The 17242-nt window shown below is 53.5% G+C and overlaps 1 protein-coding gene across 1 annotated transcript; it reads left to right on the top strand.

Annotated features, from left to right (window-relative positions):
- Positions 1-3852: 3852 nt before the first annotated feature.
- LOC118160182 (ubiquitin-conjugating enzyme E2 H-like) lies at positions 3853-16035 on the top strand (the record flags this gene model as incomplete). The annotated part of the gene is made up of 4 exons (XM_035314715.1): positions 3853-3937; positions 4642-4716; positions 15200-15239; positions 15906-16035. Coding segments are annotated over 4 exons (291 nt in total), but the record flags the coding sequence as incomplete, so codon positions are not given.
- Between the last annotated feature and the right edge of the window lie 1207 nt (positions 16036-17242).

Here is a 17242-nt window from a genome sequence, read left to right as displayed (position 1 = left end):
GTGAGGCCGCACCTCGAGTACTGCGTTCAGGTTTGGGCCCCTCGCTACAAGAAGGACGTGGAGGTGCTCGAGCGAGTCCAGAGAAGGGCTACGAAGCTGGTGAGGGGTCTGGAGAACAAGGCTTACGAGGAGCGGCTGAGGGAGCTGGGACTGTTCAGCCTGGAGAAGAGGAGGCTCAGGGGCGACCTTATTGCACTCCCCAGGTCCCTGAAGGGAGGCTGTAGCGAGGTGGGGGTTGGTCTGTTCTCCCACGGGCCTGGGGACAGGACGAGGGGGAATGGGCTCAAGTTGCGCCAGGGGAGGTTTAGGTTGGATATGAGGAAGAACTTCTTTCCTGAACGGGTTGTTGGGCACTGGAACAGGCTGCCCAGGGAAGTGGTTGAGTCCCCATCCCTGGAAGGCCTTTAATAGATGTTTAGATGTAGAGCTCAGGGCTATGGTTTAGTGGAGGACTTGTTAGCGTTAGGTCAGAGGTTGGACTCAGTGATCTTGGAGGCCTCTTCCACCCTAGACGATTCTGTGATTCTTCAAGCCTTTATCCATCAGCTGATTGTTTTCTCCGATCTGTGTGATGAAGATCGCAGGGACAGAAACGGTTTGGGGCAGAGGAAGTCAGCTGGGCAGAGCAGCCCAAAATCAGGTGAGCGGTTTGTGGGCTTCCCCCTAAATGCTGCCGGCGTGCTTCAAGTCCTTGGCGCTCCCGGGAGCGTTTTCTGCACAGACAAATTATCCATCTTGTTTTTGCGGGGCTTCCTGAAGCTGTACCTGGTTTGCTGAAGTTTCAAAGCATTTCTGACTCCCGCTTTCTGCGGGATCCAACACCTGGCCCCTCTCGCTCTGAATGCAGCCGAGGGGTTTCCGTTGCGCCCCCGGCTTCCTGAAGTCCTGCACGTCTCCATGGTGGCAACTCTCTTGGATCCAAGACGGCTGATCGACGGCTGGCGGGTTTGGGACAGGGTTCGTTTGGGATTTGGTTGTAAGACTTTTGCCTTACGGAGAAAAAATAACCCATCTGAGCCGGGCCAGCAGTTGGGGCAGAGGTTCTTGACCCCAAGAAGCATTGCCCTCATGGAAGAGCTTTCTGCTGTTCCCCAGCACTTTTCCCCCTCTGCTTTTAGAGATTTCCTTGGTACAGTTTATTGCGACAAGGGAGATGAAGAAGCCTTCGGGTCTACCTCAAGCTCTCCCGGAGCCTTCCTGGAGCCCTGGCTCGTGCATTAAATGTTCCCTGGGGATTGTGTGCATAAAGGGAATGGCTCTCAAGACTTCCTGGGGATGGAAGGGAGCTCGCAGGGAGTAAATGTTCTTCTCTCTGTAACCATCCATGGACTTTTCCCACTGCTGCTCTCACTGGTAGTGGATTTCAAATTGCTGAACATCTTTAGAGAAAAGTGGGTGCAGCGAGGAGGGCTGCTCACCCCGCTTGCGTTTGGCTTCGTGTGGATTCCCCTCGTGCCCAGGAATGTCGGCTAACACGGCTTCATCTGTTCTGCTCACGCTTTCCCAGACTTGTGTCGATAAGAGGGCTTCACTCTGAAGTTCACGTTACTCTGCGGTTGTACGTGCATGTTGATGACCAACGTGGTTGCTCCCAAACACAGCATTTGCATCCCGACACATGTTCCTTGTGTGACTCTAACTCGCCGTTCTTTTTTTAATAGGCACCTTAGGTCCTTGTCACGACGGGGAGAACAGTCAAATACGGCACTACGCCACTTACTAATAGTTATTTTTTAATTTGGGAGCACTTGGACTTGGGTCTGAGCGCGGAAGACTCCGCTTTTATTTATGGTCAGCGTTAATAACGCAGCCTGCTCCGAGCAGCTTGCTCCGAGCATCCAGCGCGGAGAGCCGCTTTTTATTAAGCGCCACTCGATCGAGCCCTAAGGAAAACCATTTGCCTCTAACCCGATCTGCTCTGAGCATTAACACACTTCGGTGTTAAACGTCTCGCTCCGGGGCATCATCGCGCACAACGGGTTCGTGTCCGAGCCCCTGTCTGAACAGAACGGTGTTTTCAAAGGAACCTGTGCCCGTGTTTTCAAAGGAGCTCAAACTCGACCGAGCTTGGGGCACCGAGGTATTGATCTGCCCTCTGTGAGCTGCTCCTGGGTGGCAGCCAGCTGCAGTCGGGTGCTTGCTGTTTAACTCCAGGCCAGAGCGGCTCGTGCTGAACCAAAAGAAAGCTCCTGAGCCAAAACAAGCTGCTCTAAACTCCTCTCTCCTCTCTGAGAATGAGTGGGGGAAAAATATTTCCGCATCCAAACTCTGCTGGAGCCGGCACGGGGGGAAAACTTCTCCGGTTCGAGCGTCGTCGTGCTCGAGGAGCTGTTACGAATCCTGATGGACCCTGCGGCTGGGACGTGGTTCTCCTGCACATGAGTACTCGTACGGGCTGCCAGGCTGAATTGGCCCTTCCGGAGCTCCTTCTCGTTGTGTGACGCCTCCTAAGCAGACTTCAGAGATGGGACTTGGGCCGAGAGCTTTGTTCCTGGTGGTAGGTCCCAAGCGGCCACCTTCAGGTGGGTCAGGGACGTGTAAGCGAGCGTGTTGCTTGGTGCCACGAAGATGGAGGAGCATCAGCAGTCCTGCTGTGAAGTAGAGAGGTTTCTGCTCAAATGCTGTGCCTTGAGTGGCGAGAAAACATCAGGGGGAAGAATTGTGGGTGTGGAGGAGGACCTGGCTTCGGTTCCTTTTAGTCCAAGGTTTTCTTCCAAGCTTGCTGCAAAGAATTTAAGCATCTTTTGTTCGACACTGTGCTCTGGCCCTCTTCTCAAAGCAGGGTGGCCTCAGGGGTGCAAGCTGCAGCAATTTGACGCTCAGGCGGGAGCAAACCTTTCATTTCTCCCTGCTCCATCTTCCTGATGCTTCCCTCGCAATTCGTATCACGATTACTGACTCCAGGTAATTGCTGTAGGATATTCCCAATCCATTAACCCTGATTTGTAGGGGAATTCTTTGAGTTTAGGTGCCGAAACGTCGCTGCTAATTGTCTGAACTGAGCCTTGCTTGAAACGAAAACCTCGTGCCTTTCAGTTTGCGTTCCCTTCTTCCCAAAGCACGGGCACTTTTGATTCTTTTCTTTAAATGCTGGCAAATACGGCTGGTCTCTTAGCGCCCTTGCAGTGCCTCATCACCTCGCCCTGCTGCCATCTCTCCGAAGACGCCGAGGTTTGTTTTTTTTTTTTTGGTCTTGCAAGTCAAATCAACGTGAGGTTGCCGTAATTTGCATCGTAGCAGTGGGAGGCCTTCTGACAGCGCCGAAGGCAGCCGAGGAGAAGTGAATTCATCAGCGCCCGCGTTTGTCAGAGTAGGGATCGGGGAGAGTTCTGCTCCTCTCATCGGGGTGGAAGAGTAAATATCAAATGTGAGTAGTTGAAAGGGCGATTTTCTGCCCTGAGGCTCCTTTCCAGGGCGCAGGAGTGAGAGGTCTCTGCGTCCTGAGCCTTTGGGGCCATTGCTGGATTTTAGCTCCCCTGCACAGCTCCGGTGTGGTTCCAAACACATCGCTGGGAGGGACTTGGCTGCTTCTTAAATCGCAGCTTAAGCTCCGCCGAAGTAGACGGAAAACACGGTGTAGCTCTGAGGGGAGGGAGGGAGGCGTCATTGCGAACTGGAGGTTGCTCAACGCAGGGGCAGGGATTCTCGGGGCGTTGAATTGGCTCTTGGTAACGTCATCGTGGTGGTTTGGTCGCTTGGATGGCACTTAGATGTGTCAGGACGCGTAAATTGCATGGTGTAGGGTGCTTTGAGTATTTGGTTCTAAGCAGTTGGGTATCCCAGGCTTTTAGCAGGTCACCTGGGTCTGAGTAAGCGTTTTGTTTCGCAGCCGAAACGTTTTCCTTGACTTGATTTATCAGTATTGAGAGCAAACACGAGGTCACGATCCTAGGAGGACTCAACGAATTTGTTGTGAAGTTTTACGGACCACAAGGAAGTAAGTACACAACCCAGCCCTTCTCTAAAAGCAAACTGATAGTTCCGGGGGTGGGGGAATAACGTGATGACACCTTCTTCTGGAGCGAAGGAAGGGATGAGCACATCCAGCTGGGGGTAAACCTCAAAGGGTGGCAGTCCTTGCGGGCTGACCTCTTGAGGGCAGAGGAAACACAACCGTGGGCGTTAACACGGATGAACCACCTCGCTTGGAGCTGAGCAGAGCTGGACTCTCGCTGCCTTTCCCAACCCCCAAGCCCTCTGCTGGGGCCTTCAGCACTGCTCTTGGTAATCCTCGGCTCTTCTAGACCTGGCTCGTGAGCTTTGCGTCACCATCCATCACCACCACCTGATTTTTTTTTTGGAGTTGGTAATTAAGATGGCTTTTTTGGTGACGAGATCACAAGTCAGGTCTCCGGCATGCCTTCATTTAGCGACACCTCTAAGGGTAAGTAGATTATTCTGAACTCTGCTTTGAATAAGGTTCTGGGGCCTTTGCGCAGAGATTTTCTGCGGTCTCAGTGAAATCAAGTATTTCTTGTGAGGCAGCACAGGAAAAAGGCTTTACCGTAGGAGGTTTGATGTGAAATCTTACCCCCTGATGGGACTAAGTATTCTTCCAAAGATGTTTTGCTTAATACTGTAGTTGTATTTATTCTCTCCCGAGTTATGAAGTGTCTAATACCTGCGTTTCTTTCCTTGCAGCACCGTATGAAGGTGGAGTATGGAAAGTTAGAGTCGACCTTCCTGATAAATACCCTTTCAAATCCCCGTCTATAGGTAACCAATGATCACTTTCGGTCAAAATCTTGGTGCTTGTGCAGGGGAGGTGTTACTGCTTGCAGCATCGGTGCAGGGGAAGTCGCTCTTTTAAGCCTGCAGAACGGTTTTACCGTAGACTTCCAAGTAAACTGCTCAAGTGTCGAGTGGGGAGGAGGCTTGGTCTTCTGGCTGAAGGGCTGGGAGCTGGAAATCTGGTTTGGTCGCACGTTTGCGCACCGATGAAGCCTTCCATGTGCTTTTTGAATTGATACATCCGTTCCTGGGTAAGGTGTGAGTAGGGTTGGAGTAGATCTTCGGAGGTCCCTTCCAACCTCAGCCATTCTGAGGTACCGCCGTGAACGGTGGAGACCATTTGGTTGAATAAATGGTTTGTTTAGTGCGGAGAGCAAAGACCACCGTGCAGGATCATGATCTCGGGGTGAACCTAGCTGCTGGGACCTCTTCTCCAGAAGTGGATGGAAATAAAGGCAGGAGCTGAAGCCTTTGTTCACTTGGGGTAGGTGTCGCATGCGTAGAAGAACTTACGTGGAGGAACACAGAAGCAAGGAGCTATCACCAGAATAATCGTAGCTGGCTTGACTGGTCAGGCTTGTTTAGCTTTGAGAGCAAACAGGAAGCTTGATAAAGAAAGGTTCTTCAAGCTGTGTCCGTCCCGCCTTTGTCCTTGAGTGGCGGTGATCTAACGCAGGTGTCTTCTAGGACCAACCTTTTCTAGGACCAACCTTTTCCAGTCGCTTGAGCTGTAAATAAAGCAGCCAATATCGCTGGGAAAACTGGAGCAGATACGTGAGGAGTCGCCATCTCCGTTCTGGGTCATGGCATGAGAGCTGGTAGCTCGGTGACATGGCATTTATCAGAAGGGTGTGCTCGTGGCTTAACCCACCAGAGGACTCTGAAGAATGGAAAAACAAAACAGGCTAAGGAGAACGATGTGGGAACTCGACTGCATGGGATGGACGAGATGGGTCCCTTCCAATATCAACATCCTCCTTTGGAGCTGATAAGTATTGGCTGCCTGCTTAAAATAGGCCGCGAAGCTACGAGTGCCATCTATTTAAAACCTCTGAGTAGTGAACTGCCTAGTCCTGAAAGCGAACCGCGCCTTCTGGGGAAGCAAGGCCTGTTTTTACACAATCCTTTACCTTTTTCTGTTGAAACCTTAACCAAACCACAAGAAGTGCACGCAGACGAGCAGCGACGCGGTGTTGCTGCAGCTCTAACCAGTTCCTGCTTCCTCTCGAGTCAGCTCTGAAATTTGCTGTGAACCTCTTCGATGGTGTGCCTCAGTCTGCAGTCTGTGACTTGATGCCAGCCACTTTCCCCTCTTTTTTTTTCTTGAGTGCCGTAAGGAGGTGCGGATCAGGGCAGCCTTAAATGTGAGCTGGTTACGGATAATTCACGGGGGGAAAAAGTTTCTGTTGCTAATTCCTTTGGCACTTTTTTCTCCTGATGTGTTCTCCCTGCGTGCATTCGAAACGAGGATTGCTGGCTTCAGGCAGAAAAGCAAGCTTTCTTCCCAGTAGCCCCGTGATGCCAGCACAGCTAAACGTGGGCCAGGCTCTTGTGTGTCTGTAGAGCTGTTGATTTAGGCTCCAGGCAGCTGGCGCTGGAGGTCGTGGGTCTGATTTTGGTGATTTGGCTTGGCGGCTGTTCCGTACATGGCAGCCAGCGCTGGAGCAAAAGGCAACCTGGGCTAGGAGCTGGCCCGGCTGTGTTGTTTTCCTGCTCAGTTAAACCGTGCTGCTCTGCCCCTTCTAACGATGCTTTTGCTGCCTTCCTTCTTAGTACAGCACCTCTCCGTCCAGCTCCAGCGTTGCTTCTATCCCCCTGTGTCGCAGCTGCCTTATTCCGGACCCTCCGGCGTGCTTCTGTTGTGCCGTGAGTCCCCGTTTGTGCAGCTAAAACCCACAACTGCTCGTGCTGAGCTCCCCAGGAGGCTGCCTCTTGCTCTGGGGGGTTGCCTCCTGGGCAGAGCCTCGTGCAGCTTAGGTTTCAGGGTGAATAAACGGTCGGTGGCGGAGAGCTCGGCGGTGCTGGGGAGCAGAGGTGCCGCGGGGAGCTCTAGGACCCGGGCAAGCTCCCAGCCAGCTGCAGGAAAAGGTTTGTTTTTCTTTGTCTGGTTCCCGTTTCTGCTGCCCCAGCCCCGCTTATCGGGACATCCAGGGCCCAGCGACGTCTCGGCCCCTTCCTCTGGGCCGCTTGGATCCGCGTTTCTCGCAGGCACGCTCGGCGGTCGCTGCCCGGTGCTGCTGGTTTTGGGGCAGTGCTGATAGCTCCAGAGCGAGTCCCCAGCCCCACCAAGTCCTGGAGCAGCTCTGGCTGCAAAACAAGCTCAAAAGGGAGACAAGAAAAAGTGAGACGAGATGTTCTTCTCTCCCTGCTCAGCCGGTACTCGTTCCAGGGAGCGTCCTAACCCTCGGCCAGCTTCAGCTCTGGTTAGCTTGGCGTAGGAGTTACAGGGAGGAATTCAATGTGGGAGTCCCTGATCTGTAAAGAGGGGGAAGTGAAGGATTTTGGAGGTGGGGGAGCCCAGAAATGGACTCAAAGGTCGCCCAGAGTACATGTGTAGCTTGTTGGCAGCACTTCTGTTCTCAGCAGCGCCGAGATCCCGCTGCTGCGGTGACGTGCGGAGTTCAGATCAGCTGTGTAAGGCCCTGGGATGGGTAAAGTCTAGAACCCAGCGGTTTCCTTTAATAAATTAAGCTTTTGTGATGAAGCTTAAAGCAGAAACGCTGTTCTTGCAGCTTTCCTTGTTCCTCCAGGACTGCGGGCTCAAATTTTCTTTCAGTCTTGGAAATCCTTAATGCAGCCTTAAACACGGCGTTGGCTTTTGGCAGCAAATAACGCGATGGCTGGGAGCGTACCCATGCGTTCTGGAGAGCTGCTTCTGAAAAATGACTGCGAAGAGTCACTTTCTAACCTCTCCAAATCGCTTTTATCCCAGCGTGCCTGGCAAACCTGAGCAGAAAAGGTTTTTAAAGTGGATTCTAGGCTTGTGGTGGCGCAGAGGTGCTCTTAAACCCTAGAAGAGTGGTGGTCATCCTTGCCTTTGAGGGTGCTTTGGGCTCTGCAGGAGTCTTTGCGTGGTGGTTCTTCTGCTGGATGTTGGCTCCCTCGTCCCATCCACGGCTCCCTTGTCCCATCTGCAGCTCCCTTCTCAAATATCAGGGATTAACAGAATGGCTTGGGGTGGAAGGGACTTAAAGATCATCAATTTCCAACCCCGCTGCCATGGGCAGGGATGCCACCCACTAAATCAGGTTGCTCAGGGCCTCATCCAACCTGGCCTTGAACGCTGCCAGGGATGGGGCATCCACAGCTCCTCTGGGCGGCCTGTGCCAGGGCCTCACCGCCCTCGGAGTGAAGAATTTCCTCCCAAACTCTAACCTAAATCTGACCTGGATGCAGGACTCCAAATGGGGCCTCACAAGGGCAGAGCAGAGGGGCACAATCCCTTCCCTCCCCTGCTGCCCACCCCTCTGGTGATGCAGCCCAGGACACAGTTGCCCTTCTGGGCTGCAAGCACGCACTGCTGGCTTGTGTCAAGCCTTTCTTCCACCAGAACCCCCCAGATCCTTCTCCGCAGGGCTGCTCTCAACGAGTTCCTCTCCCAGACTGTGCTCGTGTCTGGAATTGTCCCAACCCAGGTGCAGCACCTTGCACTTGGCCTTGTTGAACCTCACTAGGTTCACGTGGGCCCACTTCTCCAGCTTGCCCAGGTCCCTCTGGATGCCATCCCTTTCTTTTTTGGTATCAGCTGCCCCACTCCAGCTTGGTGTCACCTGCAGACGTGCTGAGGGTGCACTCAGTCCCATCATCTACGTCACTGATAAAGATAATGAGCAGCACCGGGCCCAGGACGGAGCCCTGAGGGACGCCTCTCGTCACGGGCCTCCACCTGGACGTGGAGCCATCGACCACCACTCTCTGGGGGCAGCCTTCAAACCAGCTCCTTACCCACTGACTGGTCCACCCATCGAGTCATCTCTCTTCAATTTGGTGACCGGGATGGCGTGTGGGACCGTGCCAGGGGCCTTTCAGAAGTCCAGGTAGATGACATTGGTCGGTCTTCCCTTGTTTACTGGTGTAGTCACTCCACAGGAGGCCACCGTGTTGGTTAGGAACAACTTCCCCTTGGTGAAGCCACGCTGGCTGTTTTGGATCACCTCCTAAAACATGCGTGGCATTTATTTCCTCTCCTCCTCAGGCTGGTAATTATCGCTGTGGTCTATTAAACGACGCCACCCCAGGGACAGCGCTCTCCTGGCAGTGCACGCAACGCCTCTCGTTAGGCTGAACCATCCGGAGATCTGTGAAAAGAGCAGCCACGGCGAGAGCTTCCAGGGTTTTATTTCTGGTGTTTCAGGCACCACCTGGTTTTTGCTGCGTTTTCAGGTGGATTCCGTATTACCTCGGTGCTGCGTGGCTTCTCCTAGCAAGAGAGGAAAGGGAGAAGGACAGGAGAAGGGAAATGCGCCCAGCAGAAGAACGTAGATGGAGCGAGGTGCGGTGCTGTCATGTTGGCTCTAGGCTTGAGTGCTCCTTCTGAGGTTGTTGAACCCTGCTTGAGATCCCCAAATATCGAAGTCTGCAGGATTTCAAAAGAAAAGGGCTCGAGCAGTTTTGTTAGAACAAAGCGAACCCCTGAAAAATGCCCAAAGCGAACCCCTGAAAAACGCCCCCGTTGTTTTCTGGAACTGAGTGCTGTTTCTCTTAATGCTTTTGTCACCTGACGTAAATATCCCTGCTCTCACAGGGCCACCAAGCGCTCCCTTGCTGGGTGTTTTGTTCCTTTTTGCCTCCTGGACGATACGCTCTGAGCTGTTTCTGATTTCGGGACCCCTGCTGGCACTGCCTCGCTGCTTTTCCCTTCGGGATTCCGTCTCTCCAGGGGAACTCTGTGCCCGGTCTGTTCCTGCCCTTTTGGGGAGCTGGGGAGTACTCGCGGCACCGCTTTCAGCTCCCGTATCACGAGAACAACTTTGTGTAAATTTTGCATGTTTTTAATCTCTCCGTACGCCTGCCAAGAGCTGGAGGTGAATGCTCCTTGGTACCAGGGACCCAGGAGGCAGTGCAGCGATGTCTTCCCTTGCTTAGAGGCTAGGAGCAGGACAGCAGGACCCATCAACGTGGGATCCTGAGCTCTTACCTGGAAGCCCCGTGGCATTTATTTTATTGCTGAAATCTGCAGGAGCAGTAGGCCAGCACTGAGCCCCTGTTTCCTTGATAACCAAATGTCAGAGCTGCCAAGTTTGTGTACGATCGGCACAGAGGCCTCGATTTCTCCAAGAACCTGTGTGTGTTTAGACACAGCTCTCATTTTCCTCCCAGCTCTAGCCAGGATTTGCCAGATCTCTCCTGGCCCGGGCTTAATTTCTTCTTTTGAGCCGCAGCTGCTATTTTTACTCCCTGCTCCTCTCCGGATTGCCTTACGCTTTGCTCCTCAGAATTTCATGAGTCGCTTATCGCCGGTGACCGCTCCGAGCTCGCTCTTCCTGGTGCGCGTTGATCCTCGTGACCCGTGAGCGCCGTGAAAATTCGTGTTCTTCCCCATACGCAGGGAAAGATGAGCCACCCGGAGGTAATTTGTATCCCTGGCTCCGCCGCGGTCTGACGCACGCTCTGCACCCTCTGCAGCTCCCCTGCCGCAGCCGGACAAAATTGGGGAGGTGTTTTCGAGCCTGGCTTGGCACGGATTCGCTGCCTTCTGTGCCAGGCTCTGGGCATCAGGTGACGGTGCACCTAAGCAATGAGACCAACTGATATTGGGCAATTGCTTTGTTTTTTTTCCAGAGCTTGCAGCTCTCAGCCACGAGCTCCCCAACTGGTGCTGCTGCCTCTTCTCCCAGGAAGGGCGGCTCAGCGATTCCCTCTGGGCAGAGGGTCCGGAGTTTGCAGCTCTGACACCGTTTCCCATCCCCTCCAGTCCTATTTTTCTGTCCTCGTGAAGCTGCTGCGGGATTATTTATAGCATTGTTTTTGAAAAGCCACTACAAGTTGAGCGTGGTAACATAAACTGTTCCGCTTCTGCTGGCGAGCTGACGTTACGCAGCCCCTCGCGCCAGCGCCGTGACGGATGCCTCCACGGTCAGTGCGCAGCCTTATGCTCGACTCGGTATCCTGAAGGAGCTCCTAGCTCCTGAAATTAATTTAAAAAACAAAATCCTTGGAATTCTCAGCGAGACCTCGCTGACCAGAGCGCGCTGGCCAAGGTAGACCAGTTGTCCCGGCGTCCCCAGGGCACTGCGGGGAGGGCTGGGGCAGCAGCCTTGCTCTCGTGCCCTCTCCTCCGTCTCCCGCCGCGGTTTCTCAACCTGCGCTGCGTGGCGTGCTCGTGATCGGTTGCACAAGCAGGCAGCCCCTAAACGAGTGCAGCGTGAGGTTTTTTATTGTTGTTTTTTTTAAAGTGCGTGTTCTCTTGCAGGCTTTTGAGTGTCTGGGGGCAGGAGGGAAGAACTAAACATTAAATTTAGACTAATCTTATCTGGCCGTTCGGCCACATTGCACAAGTATTTGGAAGCGCGAGTATTTGGAAGACTTTTTTCCATTAGCTAGGTTGTCCTGTGGTTAGGAAAAAAAAAAATGGGAGGAAAAAGTGTTCTTGACCTCGCTGTGCTGCGTACAGGCGCTGCTGCGCGCTGATCTCTGTGCACATCGTTCTGCCCTGCGCCTTGGGTGCTCGCCCAAGCCACGTGGACCTGGTGTGGTGTTGAAACTCACCCCGTCGTGCTTCGGAGAGCCTGTAACCACCTTCCCACCTCCCCAATCTGAGCGATTTCCTGACTTGCCCTTCGTCTCTCGTTTAAAAAAAAACAAAGCTTTCGGCCTGTGGGCACTTTTTGAAGCGCTGCTCGTTGGATGGTGGCCAGCACCTGACCCAGAGAAGCACCGATGGGTGCAGAAACCCTTCTGCTGCCGTGGGCCAGCACCCGTAGCAAGGGCAGGGAGGCGGTCTCCAGGCCTGATCCCTGTTAGCTCCGAGTTTTCAGGTAAAAATGGAGCCATCTCTTTACCCGAATAGATGAGGGCTGTACTAAGGTAGGACCCTGCCTTAATTACGGTCCAGCCACGCAGACGTAACGACAGGGGGAGTGATCAGGATGGAAGTGCCCCTCGCAGGAGCTTTCTGCTTGTTGGCTCCGCAGGACAAAGCTGCCCCGGGAGCCCTTGGCGTTCCCAGCTCGCCAAGTGCTCAGGCTTCCTCTCTTGGAGGAGAGCTCGCTGGCACGGCAGCTTGCCGGAGTGTGTTGGGTCTGGCAGCGCTTCCCAGCCCCATCCTGAGAGCTTCAGGCTTGGAATTATTCAGGAGATCCTTCGACATCAACGCAAGTCCAAAATTCCTCACGGTTTTCCCCTGCTCAGCTATCGCCCAGCCCCAGGGCCCGAGGCTCGGCACCGCTTTGACCCGACTGTGGCTCGGCACCGGGCTCAGCGCACTCATCCTGGCTGCTGCGGGAGCTCCGTGGGAGAACTTCACCTGGAGCACGGCCAGCCTCACGACTGGGCGAGCCTTCGTGCATCGACAGCAGCCAGGGAAGCCTGACAGCCCTTCAGCTAGCTGACTTGACGTACAAATACGCTTCTCTTTGAAGGCTCTGCCGAGCCAAGGAGCGATTACGCCAGGGCTGTTGCAGAAACGTCGCCGTTTTTAAAGGTCTGCATCTGCGTGTGGGTCCCGACACCTCCCAGCACGGGGACGGATAGGTCCCTACGTCCCTTTCTGGTGTATTTTTTTTTTTCTGCTTTCACCCAAAGGTTTTCTCAGCACAGGTTTCCTGCAGTCCTGCTTTACCTCGAGAGGCTCTCCTGGATCGTGGTGTCTCCGTGTGGGAAACGCGGACTGGGCTCACCCTGCTGGAACTCCACCTAAACGCTGGGTTTTCCAGGGAATCGGTGGTCAGTGAGTGTTCAGACGTTTAGCGAGGTGTTCACAGGCGGTCCAGCACACAGAACGACGACTGCACAGGCTGGGAGCTCGGCTTAGTGCTCCTGGCCGCGGTGGGAACCCAAAATCAAGTGTCTGGGACCTCCCTGGGGTCCTCGCTGCTTCCCTAAAGTTCTGCGTGGTAATTTAACCGGTTAATTTAATCAGTTAATCAGGGATGTGTTGTATTCGGCGCTGTGGCAGTGAACCTGCCGCCGTGTTCATGCTGGCAGGGAAGGCTTTTTGCCACTCCTGGCTTCCTCTGCAAATTGGACACTTGTGCTTTGTGCCCTGCGTTGGTAGAAATACAGAGAAAGGCGGCGTTACCGGAGCGAGGTCAGCGCTTTGTCACTGCGGGTGACTTTCAAACGAGGAGGAGAGGACAGATCGGACTTGTCTCTGGGGCAGGAAAAGGGAAAATACGACCAAAGCTGTGCCGGGGGCGGGCAGCTTGCATCTGTAGGAGCAGGAGGCTGTGGGGGGGGACCTTGAAGAGTTGTGAGATGCGGCTACAGCCGAGGATGCGAGGAGTGCAGGGTGAGGATATTCGTGCTCTGCCTCAGACAGCAGCTGTTCAACGTGGAAAGCTCGAGACCCAAGGACACCGAAAGAAGGGATCGTCCCTTGGGTGAACGCGAAGATGACGGAGAAGAATTGGAAACCTCTCGGGGCAGGAGCTGCTGGAGCGGGTGGCGCGATGGCATCTCCGTGGATGCGGTGTCTGGTTTAAACACAGCCTGCCAAACCCGCAGGTGTCTGCGCGGCGCGGCTTGGTGCAACCAGCTGCAGATGGCTGCGGGGAAAGTTACCGGGAAGTAGCTGGGAAAATGAGAAAACCCAAAGGAGAGAGGGCAGAGGGATGCCTGCCTCTAGCTGGTCTCCGGCCCAGAAATCAGAACACTTAATTCAGCAGCTCTGCACGTTGCTGCTCCGTTCTGCCTTCTCCTGGCCTCCATTTACTGCTTTTTCAGAAACTTCTCCCTTTTTTTCCCCCCCCCTTTAGAAAGAGGCAGGGTTTAGATCCGGGCTTGGTGCTCGCTGCATCCCTCCAGTGCCTGGCATAACGGATCCGTGACCTGACTTAAACCCGAGGGAGCTCCCGTGGTGTAAATATTTGATGGAACTACAGCCTCCCTCTTTCGCTCTGCTTCAGTTTTCCAAGCTAAATCACGGGAAACTTTTCCTGAAAGCCACTTGTTAGCACGGGCTTGCTTCTGCACTTCTTCGCTCTTCCTTCTGGAGATCGTTCCGTTTCCGGGCATCGTTTCAGTCCTGCCTCGTATTTATGCAAAATCCGAGTCGCACAAGTAAACACGGAGTGCTCTTTGTGTCGCAATACGTGGAAAGAAAGGGAGCTGGCTCCATATGTCAGCTCTTACCCCAGATGGGAACGAAGCTGCCACTCAAACTGCGCTCGCTCCTGCTTCGGGCAGAGCTGGTGCGTCGCGGCTAGGTGGGGCTGCGAGGTGTTTCTGCGCTTCCTGGGTAGAAGAAAAAGCCAGCCAGGTAAGATCTGGAAGCTGCTTAAAGTGGTGCAGAAACAGGGGCCACAGCCAGGGCAGAGCTGCAATATATAGGGACCGAGCAGAAGCATACAGGGACCCAAGCAGAAGCCTAGGGGACACTTAATCCATCTTCCAGCGAAGTCACTGGAAAACCCAGCTCTGTTTCCTGGGCCCGGGTCCCTCGTGGTCCTTCACCGGGGGTTTTGGTTCCCCCCTACTGGAAGGGAAGAGTTTAGGAGCGGGATTTGGCATCCCACCCAGCCACCTGAAGCGCTGGACTTGTCCTTTTGGGGTCGATGTGCTTCGCTTCTACACAGCCTATAGCGCCAAGTGTGGCGTGTTAAAATCCCTTTAATATTATTCCTCTATAAGCTCTATTTGTGGGAGAATTGAGCGCTTTTTGAGGCTCCATCCGCCTTTAACTCAAGGTTGAACGACGTAGCTGGAAAATGGGGCTTCGTATCCGGTAGCGGCGGCCAGAGGTGTCCCTAAAACATGAGGCATCTCCTGCCACGATGCTGTAGCTCTTAAACCACAGGGTTTTTAGCCAAAAAAAACCCCTTGTGTCTGCAGCAGTCTCTGCCCCTGAGTGGCTTACAAATGTAGACTGATGTTGTGACTTCAAATTAGAGAAAAACGTTAAGGAACATTTTTAAAAGAAGGACAAAAACTGAAACTAGGGGCTTAAAACTTGTGCCTGCTGTGCACTGAAATGATCCCTGCGGCTTAGAGATCGCTGAGATGCGCGGTGAATTGTGCTGACAGGCGGTTCTTCTCAGCTCTTCGAACCGCAGCCTTTGTGGCACAGCTGCGCCGTAAGAGGGTTTCTTTTTTTTCTTCTTGAAGTTCAAGGGAAAGGCCGAGGACCCCAGGGTCAAAATGCCGGCCGCGTATTTTAAAGGCTAGGCGGCTGCATACAGCGAAGCCGGGTTTTTCTGTGAAAGCAGCAAGCCCAGCCCTTGTTCAGTAAATTCCAGACTTGTTTTTTTTTTTTAAAAAAAAATAAATCTTTGGCTGTTTTCTGCTATTTACCAGCGTCTCTTTTTTGCAGGATTCATGAATAAAATTTTCCATCCTAACATCGATGAAGCGTAAGTAAATCCCGCGGGTGCGTGGTTTTTCTGAGGGTTTTCTTTAACTGTAGCTGTGCCCTGGCTCGGTAATAACATGCCAAAGAGTTCAAGAACGCTTTCATCTAGTCCGGCAGTCCAAAGGACGTCTTCTAAAGCTAACTTCCAGGAGTGGGTCAGGCTGTGGGCAAGGCTGGGATGGGTGCTGCGGGCTCTCCGATGTGGTCTTGGCACTGTAACGTGCCTCACTTAGAGAAAATTCGGAGCTTTGAGACCTCTTCCAGCCATTGGGCTGGCTTTCTTGAAGCAGGGAGGGGTGCTGGCTTAGCCGCAGCTCCCTCTTTAGCTGAAGTTCACGTTCTTGATGAAATGCTTTACAGTAGAAGTCAGTTTTGCCGCGTTTTTTTCAGTTCAGGTTTAAGGGGAGCCACCTACACTTCAGTCTCTCCGGTAGGTCCCCGAACGGGCCAGCTAATTCAGCGACGGCTCCAATTTGCTTCCCTTGGCACAAAGATTCGTGTAGTTAAAGGCTGCCCCCCTCTGAACCACGGGACAGGAGCAAATCATAGCTTATCTGGAACAGCGGGGCGAGGGCAGGGCAGTGGAAGGGGGGGAGAGATGGTGTTAAATCCCCAGAGTATTCCTGAGCGTGACCGTGTTTAATTCCACCTTTTCCGTATGTTTCAGGTCAGGAACTGTATGTCTAGATGTAATCAATCAAACTTGGACGGCTCTCTACGGTGAGTTCTGGCATCCCCCCGAAAATCACGCGAAGTAAGATTTTCACGCGGAAACGCTTCTCGTAACCCGTCTTTATGCCAGAGAGGCAAAAAAAAAAACAACAACAAAACCATTCCGTAAACTTGACAAAGAATCGCTCGGTCCGTTGCTTGGTGGGGTCTGGCAGCTACACAACAGCACCCAGCGACGATTCAGCAAGAGAGGAGAGGCCGTATCGAAAGGGAAACCTCGTTTCAGCTACCCCATCCACATGTCGCATGCGCGTTCGAGCTGGTGGTCGTTGCGCGCGAGGCTACGGTCCCACTGCTGCAGGAGGTGACACCAGAAAGCGTTCCCCTTTCTCATGGCAGCATCGCTTCAGCGCAGGCTAGGAGGGGATCGCGTGCCTAACGGCTGCGCTGCTTGCTGCAGAAGGTTTGGGGGTTTCTTTTTAGTCGTGTCTGGCCATAACTCTCCTTCGTAGAGCCCTAGGAAGGTCAGCTGGTAGTTGAAGAGCCGTTAAAACGGCATTTAGGGAAGGCTGAAGTTGTTAAAAGGAATACATTTGAGGGGGGAAAAAAGGAATACAGTTGAGAATCTAGTCGAGGTTGGCTGCGTTCTAAAAAATGCCCTAAAAAAATACAAGCTGCTTCAGGTGTTCCAGTTACGTGTTATGGAAACGTATTCAGGGACATGGGCACGTCAAATCCTGCACGTTTTTCCCTTGAAAACCCAAATTTACCCACCTAAGCTGGAGTTCTCAAGCAGTTGCTAGAGAGACGAGCCGCTTCACCTTCCTCACGAGCAGCAGCCTGCGAGGGAATACCAGACTTGGCGAACGCTGCGGGGGAAATTGCTGAAGCAACTTGAGGAGGAGGATGAGGAGGCTTTTGTGTCCCCGGGGAGAATCTGATGCGAGGCGAAGGAATTTAAAGCTGGTAGCAAAGCAAGCCCTCTGCTGGGGATCAGCCTGCGTGGTTCAGCTGATGGCGCAGGGCGTGCTGCTGTTCCCCAGCCTCAAAGCCACCGGCGGGCCGTGGGGGTGGCTGGACAGAAAGAAATCACTGCTGTGACTGCGGGGCTGGTTCTCTGCCCCGGCAGACGGCTGTGGATATCCTCTCTGTTCTGCAGCAAGCTCTCGCAGGCGCTCACAGCGGGGCTTCTGTGCTGTTTCCAACTGATTTCCTAGGAAGGCTTTGTGTGAGAGGTTTCTGCCATTGCTGTTGCTCCAAAAGGCAGAAAAAAAAAACACCGTGGTATTTCCTTTGCTTCTGATGACTCGCCGCACCTCGAGTACTGCGTTC

Source organism: Oxyura jamaicensis, unplaced genomic scaffold (genome assembly GCF_011077185.1).
Source record: "Oxyura jamaicensis isolate SHBP4307 breed ruddy duck unplaced genomic scaffold, BPBGC_Ojam_1.0 oxyUn_random_OJ106546, whole genome shotgun sequence".
NCBI lineage: Eukaryota > Metazoa > Chordata > Aves > Anseriformes > Anatidae > Oxyura > Oxyura jamaicensis.
This window is presented reverse-complemented; position numbering and strand designations above follow the sequence as displayed.